The sequence below is a fragment of the Vigna angularis genome, chromosome 2, assembly GCF_016808095.1.
Source record: "Vigna angularis cultivar LongXiaoDou No.4 chromosome 2, ASM1680809v1, whole genome shotgun sequence".
Taxonomy (NCBI): domain Eukaryota; kingdom Viridiplantae; phylum Streptophyta; class Magnoliopsida; order Fabales; family Fabaceae; genus Vigna; species Vigna angularis.
This window is the reverse complement of record NC_068971.1, coordinates 39121048-39138470: the sequence shown is the minus strand read 5'-3', so window position 1 is coordinate 39138470 and position 17423 is coordinate 39121048. Positions and strand designations below refer to the sequence as shown.

The window sequence follows — 17423 nt, the reverse complement described above, 5'->3', positions numbered from 1 at the left end:
TGTACCCTGTCAATCCCCATAAAAATACTATCCCGTACAATTTCTTGCCTTTTTTCTTCCATACCACACTCTTCAATAAACCTTGTTTTTCAATAAGAAAACTATTGCCAAGTTGAACTCCAGCATACAGCTGTGATGTAGCTTTTTACCTCATCTTAAACGTTTCATTTTCAGAAAGGAGCGAAAGCAGAAAAATACACGATATGGACGAAATGGATGGATGCCAATTGTCTGAAAAAAAAAGAAGATATGGAAGTCTGCATGCATGTCCCTGAATTTGACGTTAACGGGTATTAACAGATGTTGTATACAACATGATCATGGGAATGTATTCTTCTTGTCTCATACAAGTATGCAACGAACCTATTTCAAAAATATTTTATCTGCGCATACGAAAGTGAACTATGTACACTGAATAATATACCGCTACAAGCCTACAATAGAGTTTGTTGCAACTCAAGGAGAAGATATGCATGCTAGCAACTTGCGGCAAAGCTGTTGTAACTCAAGAGAAGGATCTGACGAAGATATGGTTGAGAGTACAGACCTGGCTTCTAATAGTCCAACAGATATGTTTTCCAAAATCACATCTTCGCTGGCCATAAGTGATGCTATGAGCTTCGCACCTGCTATCCTTTCCTGTTGAACATTAAAAATGCATAAACATAATACGACATTTTCTCACACGTTATGAGAAATAATACGGCTACACTCAAATTCAAAAGAAAGCCGTATCAGCTTTCTTACTTGTCCACTTTATAGCAAGCTGTCATCCATTGCCTTTCTCCCAACATTTTGATTGCCACAATTCTATTGGTTACCTTCCTTTTAATTTCAATAAACATTTTCCACACCAATAAATATAAATAAATAGTCTCTGTGTTTTACACTGTCAATACATACATACATAGAAATTAAATTAAAATAAACTTCAGATTGAAATTTAATGCGACTTTATTTGCCTCAATTCAACAAGGATATTGTTGAAATTATGGGGTTTTATAAAGTAGTGAGGGCAAAGGACAAAAGAGAGAGTGGTCACTGAGTTCATGACTTTATTCAATAGTGTGTTTTCCAATTCAATGATAAGAAATAAAGCTCAAACCCTTACTTATAGACTAAACAGTAATCTAAATTAAAATTAAACAAGGAGACAAATCATGAGATAAAAATAGGGAAACTATTCGTAACAGATAATCTAAATACATGGAAAACCAGTTTTGAGATATAATTGAAGTCCTAAGATACTCATAAACATCATGAAGATAAAATATTAGGGTTAAATATGTTTTTAATCCCTAAACTTAGACGCAAAATTAGAATTCACATTTGTCCAAAACTTTAATACATTTTGGTCTCTAAACCTTAGAAATCAATGAACATAGTCCTTTTAACCCAAAGATATTAATTTTTTTGGACTTGTTACGGTGTTCTAGGCTGACATTTGAATTGGAACGTTTCAATCGGTATAAAAAACTCAAACACCATACTAAAACCGTGTTTAACACGTCAAAAAAATTTATCGAAATTGGATTAAGAGGACTATATCTATTAATTTTTCCAGTTTAGAAACCAAACTATATCAAAGTTTAAAATAATGAATTCTAATTTTGCATCAAAGTTTAGGAAATAAAAACATATTTAACCCTATAATATTGATTCTAACATGTTTCATTATTTCAGCTATATGCTAACAGATATGACAGTCTAATAAAATTACAATGGTGAGTGGGTGATACAATTTACCTGTGAAGCTTGCTATAAATATTTGACAACATTCAAAACGCAAACAAAAAAGAACACAACCATAAATTTTTATTGTCAAATATTATGGCACCAAAGTCGATAAAATTCTTTTTAAGTGACCTAGTAATTAGTTTCAATCCACGATTAAGACACCTACCAACAATATGGTCAATACACCAAACCCAAGATGCAGCAAGTAGATAGATAAGAAACTTGTGTAAAACTATTAATTCTGATAAATTTACATATATGTTAACATTGATTATCAGAAGAACATATGTAGCATTATTAATGGTGAATGACAAAGGTAATTTACCTTGTCTGACTCCTTCCTTAGGGCTTTTAGGGCAATTCTGAGAAGGTCAGATGCATAGGGAAGAACTGCAGATCTTAAATGATAGACAGCTGAAAATAGAACCTGGGTGCATGCTGCTCTAATCTCTGACTTCGTTTCAAACTGTTAGCCAAATATAGTTAGTTTCATAACTAATCAAGATTGTTGAAGTTTCAAAAACTAAAACTCTAGTAAACGAGTACTATCAGGCAAATGTGATCTTAATATGCACTGTTACCTCAAGAGATTGAAGGAGAAAAGGAATAACTTGTGCTGCAAAGGGCTTCTTGCAAGATTCAGGTATCTTCTGGCAAGTGCTAATGAGAACATTACCCATACACAGACGAAAAGAGAGAGAAACTGAAGCAGGAACAAATTCCGAGTTTTCATCCCCAAACTCAGGAGTTGAAGTTCGTTCATTCTTGTAGTTAAAGAACTGATTGATCACATAGCTGACAACAGACTTCCCTGCAGCAGAAGACTCAAAAGAACTGAGATGAAGTCACATTCAACTAACCTGGAGCATCAAGCTTAAAATTCACTAAAACACATCAATAATACCTTCTTTTCCAAGGGCCCTAATTTTGCCAGGCATGGAAGAGATTGATTCCTTAGCTTGTAGTTCAGCACATATCATTAGTGCTAGACAATCAATGCATCCGTGTTGTGCTTTAGAAACTGAGAGAAAACGTAATCATCACAATTAGATTTGGTTCAAATAAAATTGAAAGAAACTTAGAAACAAAATTCTTACAAACCTGAATCAGCGTTCAGACAAGGCCATAACAATACAGTTTCAATCATCTCTCTGATTGCATACATTGAACGATGAGAGAGTGTCTCCCATCCTCTGACCTGTAAATCCAAAAACGGCACCTTATTGCCAGCCAAATTGATGCAGAAAATGCCAGAAACTGAAACAAACTAGTAAAAAGCACCAAAAAATCTAAATAATGATGGGGGCAAATATTTACCACAAGTGATGTGCAGATTGAAAATAAACAGGTCTTTATCTTCAGTATATTCTTAGAGGCAACAGCTCCGTCTAATATGGAGCTAACAAATGGGAGCAGAACCTAAAAAATCAGAAAGCGTAGAAAGGTTGAAGTGACATTTTAATAAATATAAACTGCCAATAGGTTACAACTAATAAGGTTTACTGTGGTGCCAGATTCAGATTAGATGTCAGTCATAAAGAGAAGAAACAAGGATTATTATAAGAATCTGTAATCGATTATCGAAAACTGGCAGAACTAAGAACTGCATCAAAACAAAAATTATAATAGTATTGAAGAATTTCATCTAAAACTCAATCATGTTGTAAAGTAGTACGGGTGTAAGTAGTTCAAGTTAGGTCGAGTTTAATCTAATTTCCAACCAAACCCAATTAAATTTAGTTGGGTTGGGTTTACCTCTTTTTATTTAACAACTTAATCCAATTATAATCGGGTCACTTTGGGTCATTGGTTGAATAATTTAAAAATATTAACTTTTAAGAAATATCACAACATAAATATTTTCAATGTTTCTTAATATTTATAGGGCATAAACAATATTTATAACAAATTTATAAATAATATTCATATTATAAAATCATTTTTGTAGTAAATTAATAGGACAAATAATATTTTTATTACATATTTATGTAGTTGGATTAGGTCGGGTTTATCAGGTTTGGAATTCGAACCCGTTACCCAACTCAACCAATTTTAATTGGGTGCACAAAAACGTCCAAACCCAACCCAACCCAGAAAAATGCAATTGGACTGGGTTAGAAAGGATTGCAGGTTAGGTGCAACCGGCTTACACCCTAATAATGTAGTATACAAGACAATGTAAAGAAAAACTCAAACTGAAATGTAAATAAAACCAAGGTTGTTCTCGTGGATGTCTTTCCTGTAAAATTCCAGGGTAGAGGGGGATTGGGAAGAGAACATTACTTGTGGATGAATGCGTCCACACAGCTCAGCAGAGAGCTTCTGAACATCTTCAAATTCAAACTCACAAAAAGCCCTGAAACAAATGAATAAAGGACATATGCATCAGGCTCCTGTAATGTTTAGTTGAAGGAGACAGGCTATGTTCTTCAAGGACCAACCTGTTTAGAAGGAAAGCAGCGATACAATCACAATCAATATCAGTGTTCCTGTTTGCTGCATCTACCTCGCAAGGAAGAAATATACACAGTTTGTAATAACTTCAGAAGAAAAACTCAATGAATTAAACGAAAAATGATACAATGTCTGGTCTGACAAACATAGTAGTTAATGTTCGATGCTCAAGAACATGAGATTGTATTAGGATTGGAGTCCAGAATCATGACTGTATAAAACTAACAACCTTAACAATGAATTGTTTAGTGGTAAGACTTCTTTTGTCTACCTTTTAGTTTCATCTATGCGAAATATCAGTTACTACTAGTATAGTTTTAAGCACCTTGAGCAGATGAACTTCTGACAACATTGGCAAGGAAGAGAGAATTTAAAAAATTCTAAGTGGCAGTATTGTCTCAGTCCATCCGTCATTCTTTTAACTACAGTCTACAATACAAGTCTACTAAGTGTTGGATCATTTAGGGACACATTTAAACAAAGTAGCAGAATATCCACAAAATGTAAAAGTAGAGTCCATATTTAACATCTTACAGTGTCAAACTAAACTAGAACAAGATTTTATTATACGAAGGAATCACATAGTAGTTAAGTTTTGCATCCAACTTTTGGAAACATTAAAAAACCACAGTAATCTTAATTCAATGGGCTCAGCAACCAAATTCTAGATGTGCCTTAGTCTTGAGCAAATAGAAACAGGAACAAAATCTGATTCCATGAGCTTTAAATTTGCAAATCAGAAGATTAGATAACAGGTTTTAATACCAGGTAAAACAGAATGGATAACTGTTAACAAAAGAAAAAATAATGAAAAATCAAACCTCTAAAAGAGAAGATCTGCATGTGGAAAAAAAAAAAGGTAGCAGACTCTATAAATCCTTGACATGCGAACAATAATTGGGCAATGGTAGAATCAATATAGCCATCAAGAGAATCAGGCAGGCAGATACAAGGCAGAAATATATACCCTGGATTATGTTTTTACTGAGATGCCCATACATAATTGATGAATTGAGGTCGTTGAAAGTTTTCAAGGGAAGAATTTTAATTATGAGCAAAGGGCAAAGATGCTCGAACAGAGATAGCTGCATTTCTTCAAATTCTTCACTTGTGTAGGTTCTTTGCTCCCATCTTGATACGAAACTTTCACCAATCCTGCAGCAGAATTGAAAATGTATCACGAAAGAAATTATCACCAACAAATTAAATAATTGCACAAGTCTTTGTGCCACATTACATTTAGTGATTACACATCCATTGTCAATGCATTTAGTCTACACTAGAATTTTCCCACTTTTGAGACAATTATATAGACACATTCACTCTGATGACAGAATATAAGGACAAAAAGATTTTAATATTATAATAATCCAAATGAAGACACAGTATGATATTATGAATGAGATTAGCATGTCCCATTTGACTCAAATAAACACTTTTACACACTGGAAATATTGTATATGACCATGATAAATCTCGTACAATCATTACACACTACAATCATATTAGAAAGAAACTGAAGCAGAAATAAAACTTTGATCACTTGGCCAGTAATAATGCATATATTGTGCACTTCATGTGGATAAGTGATGAATAGAAAAGCCAAGGGGCAACATTCGTATGAGAAAAGAAAACCAACCATAAATTATTAGTCATCATAAACTTGACAGCTGTCCCAAAACAAACAAAAAAAATATGCAATACAACCAGGACAAATATATCAGTAGGAAGGACCGTTTTTCAAATGCAGACTTAAAACACTGCTGTTCCTTGAATTACAATAGAACAAATGTAGACATTCCAAACAACAAAGTAATGTCAAGCCACTGTAAAGTCCGGTGCTGTAATTACATAAATTGTGTTTGAAGAGAGATGGAAAGAGTTACTAATGCATCCTAATTTACCAAAGAAAAACTATTATGATAAATCAAAACCAACCATAAAATAAGAGCATAATTCTTCATTATCTTTTCATGCTTTAACAGCTTGGCTAATAAGATCAGAAAAAATTATGGATTCCTTAAGTCTTTGACTTCTATAACACACCAGCAAACCAAGCAACATTCCACACTGAGACCATGCCTTTCAGCTCAATAAACTAGAGCATAATTCAAATATCTTCTTTGAACTCTCAATCAATGTGGAATGCATCAGGTTATCATCCATTGGATTTAAAAGTTCTTATGAAGTGAATTTTCATTGTATCAAGTATTTGTCACAAGCACACGGGTCTTTGGTTCTGCAGTTAAGGCTCTTGAGATCAAAATTATAAATAAGGGGAAAACATAACAGCTATAATATTTGGTTTAAGGATCAAAGATAACATTTGATATTTAAAACATTGTACTTCATAAACTCACTGCTTCTGGTCTCTAACATGCAACATAACATGATGCAATACAAGATCAGCAACAGTTGCCAAGTTTTCACTTATATAACTCAAGAATTTGACAATAGTTGCATTTGATGGATTTGCAAACATCTTGTCAACCAGTGGTCCGATTAAAAGGTTCCAGTCTTGAACCTGATAATATTGGAAATAACAAATTAGAATATTTTTTGTTAGTGTTGATTCCTGTACTGAAAATACATTTATTGGAGTATATTTTTTAATTGATAACAGTAAACCAACATATTTACATAAAATGCAAGTGTACATGGTTAAGCCACAGGTGAACATGTAAAGGGAAACAGATATACCAAAAGTAATAAACAGTCACCATCAATTAAAAAAAACGGCCAAACCTGAACTCTTCAAGAACTGAGCTTAGAGTAAGAAAGACAATGGTAGCCCCGTACCCAATAGCTTAAACTTTGGCTTGCTTTGGTTCTTAACATGGGCAAGAGCAACTTCTACCAAATACTAAGAGTTTTCTTGTAGCCTCCCCAAATCATCATAGAATTTAACTTTAACCAGGTCATGAGGGCTAGTACTATGTCATTGTCCATGATTTGAGAACAAAGGGTTCAACGTAAGGGAGAAGATTAGAGATAAACAATCACTCTTAGGTATACATACATTGCTTTTAGGATTATTTGGGTTCCAGTAGCACATCACTTCAGAAATTAGCAGTCTTTAAATGTTGAAATAATCTATTACTATTTATCACAAATATTAAGTCTTAAAAAGTCTACAGTTCCCATCCCATTAACGAACTTGACCTAAGCAAAAATTACATAGTCATTTATTTCCATTTTCTTGGTCATATTTCCACATAGAAAGAAAAAGAAGCAATTCCCACATTTAAAAAACAAAAACAAAAGGAGAGAGAAAGCAAAACAGGTAATGGCCGTAAGTTATAACCGTTTATTGGAATGCAGGACATGCACTCTGAAAAGGTAAATAGTTGCAGTCATTGATTGGAAAGTCAATGGTTGTAATTGTGACAGAATACATATGCATGACAAATAATGAGTTAAAATATCAGTAGTTAATTTTCCTATCAACAGTTATAATTCAATGCATTTACTCTGAACCTTAGAGTGAACCAAATCCTACAGCCATACATAATTTCTCAATCTACCATCTTACACTTTTAGACCATACTGGAACCAGTTTGAGTAATCGGTCAGTATCCAACTTTGACCCTGACACCAGATAAAAAAAATGAGAACATAATAAATGCAGTATTTTTAACATAAAACGAATGTGGATAAACAAGAAACAGATATTACAAACTGTTCAATATTTACAGTCACAGTGGTGAACAAGGAAAAGTATAAGAAATTATCACAATTTGAAGTGGACCCTATAATGTAATTATGTACATGTACTTTGATGTGCATCTTGAAAATATAACACATTAAAGTGATATGTAGTTATGCATACTGCGCAGTATTATGCATCCTTATATTATATGCCAGTGAAAATCAGCTAGCACTATTAAGAATTTGGTGATCTTACACTATTGCTTCAACAGCAGAATGTGATTTTCATATTTACAATGTCTGGATAGTGCGTGATCTTGAACAATTTCAAAGGAAGTGGCCATTACTTTCCATATTAAACTGTGTTAGAAAACTTGATGAACTTTAGTTTTAGGAGATACAGATGTGAAAAAGCTGATTGAAATTGGTATGGAATTTTACAAACAAAATTATCCACAAATCTATGGTATCAAATGCCACTTGAGAAGTTGTTAAACAACATAAAACTAATCCGCTGATAGTATTACACAGCAGTCAATAAATGCTCAACCTATATTCGATAAAGGTTAATATAAAATACAGAACTATGCAATGAAATTTCAAACAGTGATGGAAGTAGGGAAAAAAAGTACCTTCATCTCCATCGGACTGTGGAAGGTCTAGGCTTATACTGGTATTGCTACAAGGATAAGAAGGTAAAATTTTAGCCAAGAATGAATGATATCTTCACCTATAAAAAATTATTAGATTTTGAACTCCAACTCTAGAAACAGTTTCTATAAGTTGAGCTCCAAACTTTAGAGGAGTAGAAGGAGCAAAGAAAAGGTGACATACCTAAGACAGTCAAGAAACAAGAATATGACTTCAATTCTCTGGTTGTGATGTTTGAGGACCTCAATGATGGAATCACTAGCAATTGATTGTCTCTCATCTGAAGAGTAGACAAGACCAACCAGTGCAGGCAAGTACAATGAAGGGTCTGCAAAAGTAATTCACCAATAAAAATTGTCACACGCATTTGTAAAATTTTTGTGACAAGATATTTTCTAGATCACCGTAACGAATATGGAAATAAAGTGAAAACATTATGGCTTAAAAAAATGCGCAACTCATTAAAGGAGAGGAGCACAACAAATAAAGACAATGAAGGAATCATTTCAAAGAGAAAAAAAAAGTAAAGGAAATGCAAAGAAGCCACCTATAAGTTTAAGCTATTAGATGCAAGCTTATAAATTGCTTTAATCACACATCTTAAACACACCTTGTAACCTCCTGATATAAAGCTCTATAGACTTTATGTGAGAATAAAACATAGGCCACCAATAGTTTTTGCTTTAAATTAAAATTAAAAACCAAAAAGATGGTGCTTAACAATTGGGAAAAGAAGGTTCAGCACCACATCAAGAACCAATCATCCATAAAGCTCCAGCCAATACAAGACCCGCTAATACTTGCCAATTTATATAAGAAATCTGTATAAAAAAAATGACACTTTACATTTCAGTTTTAATGCTAACCTATCATTGGAAGTAATTTGGATGCCTGTTCACGAATCATAATTTCTTCATCTCCAAGCCGCTCTAGCAATTTGTTGGCTATATCTTGCCTAAAATACACATTTCAACAAATAAATATACAACAACTAAAAACTGGTATAACAACATAAGCGTCATACCTAGCAGAACAAGACATTAAACTTTGTGATTTTGATGATATATGTAGGACTTCTGATATAACATCCATAGCATTTCTTCTCTGGGAAATGTTTCCAGAAGAAAGGCGCTTCAGAACTTCCATAAGACAGTGATCATCTTTGCTCCTGGAGAATCCTTATATGTATAAGTTCTAAATTTAAAAGAAAAGATTTTAGACTTAAAAAGTGTTTTTAGCCAGTATCATAAGAGAAAGAATAAAATGACTACATTGAGCAGTATTCTCCTATCAACATAACAACAGCTCTAGCTGTACCATCCCGCTCATCTAAAAGGTGTAGCAGAAAAGGAATCACACTATTTGCCTTCCTACTGTCAGCAAGTGCATCTTCTTGTGAGTAATCTGGCCTCAGAATGATAGCCTTGAATATTGAAACAACTCCAGCTATAACATCCTCATCAGTGCAATTAAGCTACAGAAAAAAGAAGGAAAGGTATAAATGCTCAATTTTCAAACTGGCAAGGAAATCTAGACACAAATTACCAAATCACAGTTTGATTAATCATTGACTTCTAAATACATCATAACTAAAAAATATGTCGATAATAAGCAATGCACGAACTATAGTTCTATGCCAATATGCAGCATAACCCAGGTTACACATAACAGATGGCAATGTCTGTATCAAATATGTGAACTTAAAGTTGTAAAACATCAAGTACATCTGGACTCAGTTTGTAAAATTAAAAACAGTACTCTGCCTTGACAGAGCATCATTGGTAAACAAACAATGTTAATTAACTATGGAACGGTTAGAAAAACAAATGTCAGATTCAACCGACAGTTACTGCTGAAAATAACAGCATTGATCTTTCTATCAGATGAAAGGACATTATTACTGTATTAAAGGCACTGCAAAATCCACGTCAACATGTCATTCAAGTTCAGAACTAAGAAAAGGCTATAATAAAAATACTAATAGATGGTATCCTTGTTCTAACTAAAATTGAGTGCTAAACCTGATCCATGCAAGGGAAAAAAAATTGATTTTGAAGGAGAATGAATATAACAAATTCATTCGCATGATTAAATGGTTGTGTAACACTTTTGTTTAAAAATATATCTGCAATATATTTCCCCAAGAAGGCCTCAATTAGAGGTACCTGTGGTACTAGAATGCGTGAGATATTCATCCCAAACTCCGACACTGTGCTTTCAAATCTCTTGATATCCAGACGTCCCAAAAGCAGGCATAAACAATTCAAAAAGAACTTTCTGGTCTCCAACCCACCATCATTGTTGTCAATATGGCCACCACCAGTGTGGTTGTCCATATAATACTGCAATTTGCATGGACATCAGAAACAAAAATAATTTCAGCACGCACAATCATATGAAACCAGAAATAATTGAGTTATCATGTCAGCATATCAAATATATTATCACCTACTGACCTATTTCTGATTAATTTGAATTGATGTATCTCTAGCCAGTAACAGTTACAAACTCACCATAAGATATGCTCAAATCTAAGTAAAACGCACCACAAAACTGGTGGTGAATGGAGATATCGTTGAGTATATTTTACAGAGTTAATATGAGACTGTCGCTTCACAAAGTGCTAAATAAAATGTATGCCACAAACACTCTTACTTACCACAAGACTGCCAAAAATTGCACAAGAGACACTATCCAGATAGTCAAAGGAAAATTCCCTTTTATATATGCCGTAAATAAGTTAAAGCCTAAATATCTACACAATATGATGAAGTCAGACAGCATATATTTTTCTTAGCAGAAGTTCTAAAACAAGAACAATTTATCACCCTTCGCAACATCAAATAGAGACACCTTGCCATCCATATCAACTGGGACATAAGGTGGTTGCTCAAATTACTTCAAGACATCATTATAAATATATAGCTACTCTGTACTGTATATAACCTGGATGCCAGACATATACTGGTCCAACAGTTCCTTGTAATGCTGCGAGAACTTCTTATCTTCCAGGTGTAGTAGCACACTATAATGCTTCCAGCAAGAACAGAGCAGTAAATCTCCAGTCTTCAGAGCATTAGAATCAGTCTTCAATGCCGCAGACAAAGAAAAATTATGGTCCATAGAAAACTAGTAAGTGACTGAATTGAATATCAAATAGACAAAAAAAAAACGCATTGATTCCAGAACCTGCCTCTAGTTGAAAGGATCCATGGTGATTCTTTATCTCCTGCAGCCATTTAAGAACTTGTTCCAAGCCTTTGGCATGTAAAAAACGACTTTTCCTGCTCCACTGTAATGTAGAGTTGAACATTAAACAACTGAATAAGTTCAGTGCAAAGTTCAACAGAAAGCAACAGGAAGAAGTTACAGCTTGAACCATCTTTTTTACATTCTTGTCACATATGCATGCTCATAGCAGTAATTTTGTATGCCAGTTAGAATTCAGTTACAAGTTTGTGTCTGATTATACTTTCTGCAGAAGCAATGAGTTCCCATCACAAAATTGAAGATAGTTTTACCTTAGTTGCCCCTCTGAAAAGGAACATTGAAAAAGGGTTAATCATGAACCTAAAATCAGGACAGGTTTTGTTTACCAAATTCAATGTAACAGGAAATGTTCCCATAGCTGACCGTCTAAAAGTCTTATTCACAATGTAGTTAAATAATGCCATCACTTTCTAATGTTTTCTTATTCAATATGATTTTCCTTATAGTATATCACAGTTGCATATTATGAATATATCAATCAAAGAATTAAGAACAAAGACCGTATAACTTACAGAAAGGAGTCTTCGAACCAAACAAATAATGTCATCTAAATGATGCCACAGAGTAAAGTCCCTTTCGATCATTGACATAAAAAATTTTGAATCCAATTTCTCCTTCTTGTCAGTAGTAGGAGAATGTACAAAAGTAATTGCCTGATCTTTTGCTCTAGCATTTAACTTCAACTTTTTATTGTCCGCCATTTTTGTTAATGCTCCCGAAAGGGACAAAAAACAATCAGCCGCAGACACTCCAAGGCGAGATGGCAACTCAAAACCATCCTGCAAAGTACTGAAAAGCCAGTGGTCAGATAATGAAAATTTGAGGAATAATCACTGAATTAATAAAAGAACATTATAATGATACCATCCACAAAAAGAACAAATGGGAGAGATATGGGCTTGACATTATTGGTAAAATAAATGGGTACAATGCTGCAACAGGAAACATGAAAAGATGAATTTATGAAGAGGAGCAGCTGTGCACAAGTGAGACTTATCATTGAACACATTTATAATCAATCAAACGCCTCTAGCCAACAATGGTAGCTCCTGACAGTATCAGGACTCAAGCCTATAAAGAGAGCGGGGTATTTAGATGAATGTTTGAATATACAATGTAAAACATATATACGTTTACATAACATACAATAATATAAAAGACAATTATCTTGATAACTACACTAGTCCAATGCTGAATGCACACGGGAAAAATCTACCACTAAACAACATGAACATCCGTTAACATTACACTTTGAAACAAGAGATGCATCAGAAAGAACAATACCTTCCTTTATTAACAATACTGGCCAAATCCGGAAGACAAGAGGAGAGTATCTTCAACAAATCTCCATACCTCTCCCGTATCCCTAACAAACACAAGTTAATTAATTAATCCAAATGAATTGAAAATAAAAAGGTTTCCTATTTCCAAATATGTTCTCTGTCATACTTGAGTTGAAATAGCGAGAGTGAAAACTAGAAACTCACCACTTAACATGGATTGATGAGCGGAACTTTCAAATTCAACTAGATTCCGAAGAAGGAGGCACCAACCAAGCAACAAGTAGCGGTCGTGCACGTGCTTTCTGGCAACGACGCCAGCGAGAGCCTCGGCAACGGGTTGGAAAAGAAGCTCGTCCTGGAAGAGCCAGTTCAACAGAAGCATAGCTTGGTCACCATGCTTGGACTTTAACACCTGGAAACACGAAAAACACATCGTAACGAAGAGAAAGCAGAATCCGAAATAAACAAATTGAGGAGGAGAAAATGCATACGCTGTCGATGATTGGAAGAAGGACTTGGTCGAGGGAAGAATTATTGGTCGCAGCGTCGGCAACGTAGCTGTGGAAAAACCAGAGAGAGTCTTCGAGGGAAACGAGTGAAGTGTGCGAGCGCGAAGAATGTGAGGAGAGGCGAGAAATAGAGTCGTGAAGCTTCTTAGGACGGGAAGTGAGAAGAGAAGTGATGGCACGTGCGAGCGTGACGGAGACGATGGACTCGCGTTGTGGCTCGGATTTCCACAGCAACTCTTCTTCTCCCTCCATTCTTCTCTATGCCTACTACCTTGGTGTCAAGTTTACACTTATTCAACTGAACCAGACGACGTCAATGAACTGAATGTCATGTCAGTTTTTGTTTATTTTTTCATATTTGGGCCTAATGTAGGCCCAAAAGGAAAATAAGATGTGACGCAGCGTGTTGGTCCCGTTTCACTGCCGTCTGTAATGCTCCCTCCGCAGAGTGACTGCAGAGACATTTGCAAGGTGCTGGTGTGTCTAACACATTCAAGGTTACTCCCCAAGGGTCTTCAACTCCATGCATACGTCATCAAATTAGGGTTTGAAACTCTTCCATTGGTTTGCCATCATTTGATCAACTTCTACTCCAAAACTAACCTTCCTCACTCCTCGCACAAACTCTTCGATTCCTTTCCCCAGAAGTCCGCCACCACATGGAGCTCCGTCATCTCCGCCTTTGCCCAGAACGACCTCCCCCACCTCGCCCTCCGCTTCTTCCGTCGCATGCTCCGCCACGGCCTCCTTCCCGACGACCACACCCTACCCACCGCCACAAAGTCCTGCGCCGCCCTCTCGTCCCTCCCCACCGCCCACTCCCTCCATGCGCTCGCCCTAAAAAGTGCCAACCACTTCGACGTGTTCGTTGGAAGCTCCCTCGTCGATATGTACGCTAAATGCGGCGAAATAAACAACGCGCGCAAGGTGTTCGACGAAATGCCTCATAAAAACGTTGTCTCCTGGAGCGGCCTGATATATGGATACTCCCAATTGGGTCTCGATGAGGAGGCTTTGAACCTCTTTAAATGTGCTTTGCAGCAGGATTATGATATTCGAGTTAATGATTTTACATTGTCTAGTGTTTTGAGGGTTTGTAGTGCTTCCACTTTGTTTGAGTTGGGCAAGCAAGTGCATGGATTGTGCTTTAAGACGAGTTTTGACTCGTCCTGCTTTGTGGCTAGTTCATTGATCTCGTTGTACTCCAAGTGTGGAGTTGTGGAAGGGGGTTACAAAGTTTTTGAGGAGGTGAAGGTTAGGAACCTTGGCATGTGGAATGCGATGTTGATTGCGTGTGCTCAGCATGCTCACACGGGGAAAACGTTTGAGCTGTTTGAAGAGATGGGGAGTGTCGGGGTGAAGCCGAATTTCATCACGTTCTTGTGTCTGCTTTATGCGTGCAGCCATGCGGGGTTGGTGGAGAGGGGGAAGCATTACTTTGGGTTGATGAAGGAGCATGGGATTGAACCCGGATCGCAGCATTATGCAACCATGGTCGATTTGCTTGGTCGTGCTGGGAAGTTGGATGAAGCGTTTCGGGTGATTGAGGGCATGCCTATGGAGCCAACGGAATCTGTTTGGGGGGCTTTGTTGACTGGGTGCAGGATTCATGGGAACACTGAATGGGCTTCATTTGTGGCTGATAGGATTTTTGAGATGGGTGCTGTAAGTTCTGGGATTAATGTCTTGCTTTCTAATGCTTATGCTGCTGCTGGGAGATGGGAGGAGGCGGCGAGAGCGAGAAAAATGCTGAGGGATCAGGGAATAAAGAAAGAAACTGGTTTGAGTTGGGTGGAGGAGGGTAACAGGGTTCATACATTTGCTGCTGGGGATAGGTCTCATGGGAAGACCAAGGAAATTTATGAGAAGTTGGAGGAGCTGGGAGAGAAAATTGCGAAAGCTGGGTATGTTGCAGACACGTCTTTCGTGTTAAAAGAAGTGGACGGAGATGAGAAGAGTCAAACTATAAGGTATCATAGTGAAAGGTTGGCCATAGCGTTTGGACTTATTACTTTTCCTCAGGAGCGACCTATCAGAGTGATGAAGAACTTGCGTGTTTGTGGTGATTGCCACACTGCCATCAAGTTTATTAGCAAATGTACCGGAAGGGTAATCATTGTGAGGGATAATAACCGGTTCCATCGATTTGAGGAGGGAAAATGTACATGCGGAGATTATTGGTGATGATGGCAAGGTGATAAATAACATGAGAGTCACTGAACAAATCAAATTATTTTCAGTGGCAGAGGAGGAACAGAGTAGCATCAACTCTCAACTTGTCTTTTGCTATCTCGCCGCGTATAGATCGTGGTAATTTTGAATCTTTTTTATATTTATTTATTTTTTTGCCGTTGCAGATAACGTGATGGGAGGGAAAAGGGAAGCCTATATAGTACTGTACTCATACCCCACGAAGAACTCCAAAAGCAATTTGAATACCATTCTTGAGACTATCAATTGTTGCATTTACAAAACCTAGTGTGTTATATGACAACCTAATTTGCACTTTTGTAGATGTTCCAGGGTATGACAACCTTCAAATATAAAGACATAGATAAGATGCGTGAATGTGAGAAGTAGCAGTTTTGATGGCGCTTCTGATTACTCAGTTGACTTCTCCATACCATTTTGATTGAGGTTGGAACATCAATGACATGCCAGCCAAGTCGCAAGTTTAAATTGTCATGGCCGGCAAGTTTTTGTGATGCTCCTCTGCCAAATTTGACGTCTGTCGATATCTGTGATCTGAGTTTTTTTCTTGCGCTTAATGCTTTGGCCTGAGATATAGACTGGTTATATAGTTATGATATATGGATTTTAGTTTCAGCATACTGTGTGTTGTGTGTTCATCTAAAGTGTAAGGCATAGCTATGTTTAGCTGCTCTAATAACGATTATGTAACGGATCTGACATCTGACATCTCCTTGTATGTATATTCTTGGCGGAGCTTCATGGTTAATTAAGGGAGTTTTGACTCCTTTAAATTTTTTTACATAAATTAGTATATAAATAAAAGTATTTTTTTAATTTTACTAAATTTTATATATTTGATCCATATATATATATATATATATATGACGGTGAAATAGTGAAGGGTCCAAGGAGGTGAGTGGGTGGGAGAGAAAATTCCAGAAGGAGAATTTCACTCTTTCGAAATGAATTTTCGGAAAGCACTTTCTAACTATTTTTTCCGAAACTTACACCAGATATCTTTCCGGAAGAGACTAAACAATACTTTTACGACTTTAATTTTCCGGAAATATAGATTACGTTTATGGAAACAAAAAAATCATTTTCTACTTACCTGCACATTTCAGTAATTGTATATGCATAACTCATACCTCAATAATATTCCTGTCACAAATCACCAGCACATCTCCGGGACCTAGTAAGCACCTCCCCCAAATAAAATAAACATGGGTAAAAATGGAATTTTAAAAAATAATGGAGTGTAGCTAGAAATTGATGGGTGCAGAAAGCAATATCCATGAGTTCATTGCAGTTGGCCCATATAGTTTTGACGTAGCCCCAAATATGAACGTGTGTTTCACCCTATACAACATCTTATCTTACACCTCTACAAATTTTACTTTTAGCCTTTTAACATCTTGCATCTCTAATTTTTTCAAAATTTTTATTTTTAACTTTAATAAATACTTTTCCATTTTTTTCTCTTTCTTATTAAAAATACTCTTTACCACCTTAATAATAATTTAATTTAAAATTTAAATATTATTTAATATAATTTTATATTTTAATAATTATTAAAATATGATTTATATTATAATAATAATTATATTAAAAACATAAAAATAAAATAATAATAATAATAATAAATTTGATTTAATATATTCAAATATATTAAAATATT

General features: G+C 35.6%; 2 protein-coding genes across 3 annotated transcripts; one reads left to right on the top strand and one right to left on the bottom strand.

The window, feature by feature from the left end:
- Positions 1 to 250: 250 nt before the first annotated feature.
- LOC108328959 (uncharacterized) lies at positions 251 to 13938 on the bottom strand. Of its 2 annotated transcripts, XM_017562889.2 has the most exons (23): positions 13535 to 13938; positions 13248 to 13455; positions 13045 to 13126; positions 12273 to 12549; positions 11684 to 11782; positions 11437 to 11577; positions 10656 to 10832; positions 9762 to 9964; positions 9515 to 9658; positions 9357 to 9445; positions 8674 to 8818; positions 8472 to 8518; positions 7724 to 7779; positions 6552 to 6715; positions 5159 to 5346; positions 4179 to 4239; positions 4021 to 4093; positions 3055 to 3156; positions 2839 to 2935; positions 2642 to 2758; positions 2319 to 2548; positions 2063 to 2203; positions 251 to 639 (listed from the first exon to the last, which is right to left on the bottom strand). In XM_017562889.2, the coding sequence occupies exons 1-23, from the start codon at positions 13802 to 13804 to the stop codon at positions 457 to 459; spliced, it is 3294 nt and encodes a 1097-aa protein (XP_017418378.1). In that variant the 5' UTR covers positions 13805 to 13938; the 3' UTR covers positions 251 to 456. The 2 variants fall into 2 exon arrangements, with proteins under 2 accessions (XP_017418378.1, XP_052728150.1); XM_052872190.1 differs by lacking the exons at positions 13248 to 13455; positions 13535 to 13938 and having other exon boundaries at positions 12273 to 12539.
- Positions 13939 to 13984: 46 nt separating this feature from the next.
- On the top strand, positions 13985 to 16589 carry LOC108328960 (putative pentatricopeptide repeat-containing protein At5g52630). The gene is made up of 2 exons (XM_017562890.2): positions 13985 to 15862; positions 16067 to 16589. The coding sequence occupies exon 1, from the start codon at positions 13985 to 13987 to the stop codon at positions 15734 to 15736; it is 1752 nt and encodes a 583-aa protein (XP_017418379.1). The 3' UTR covers positions 15737 to 15862; positions 16067 to 16589.
- The last annotated feature ends 834 nt before the right edge of the window (positions 16590 to 17423 follow it).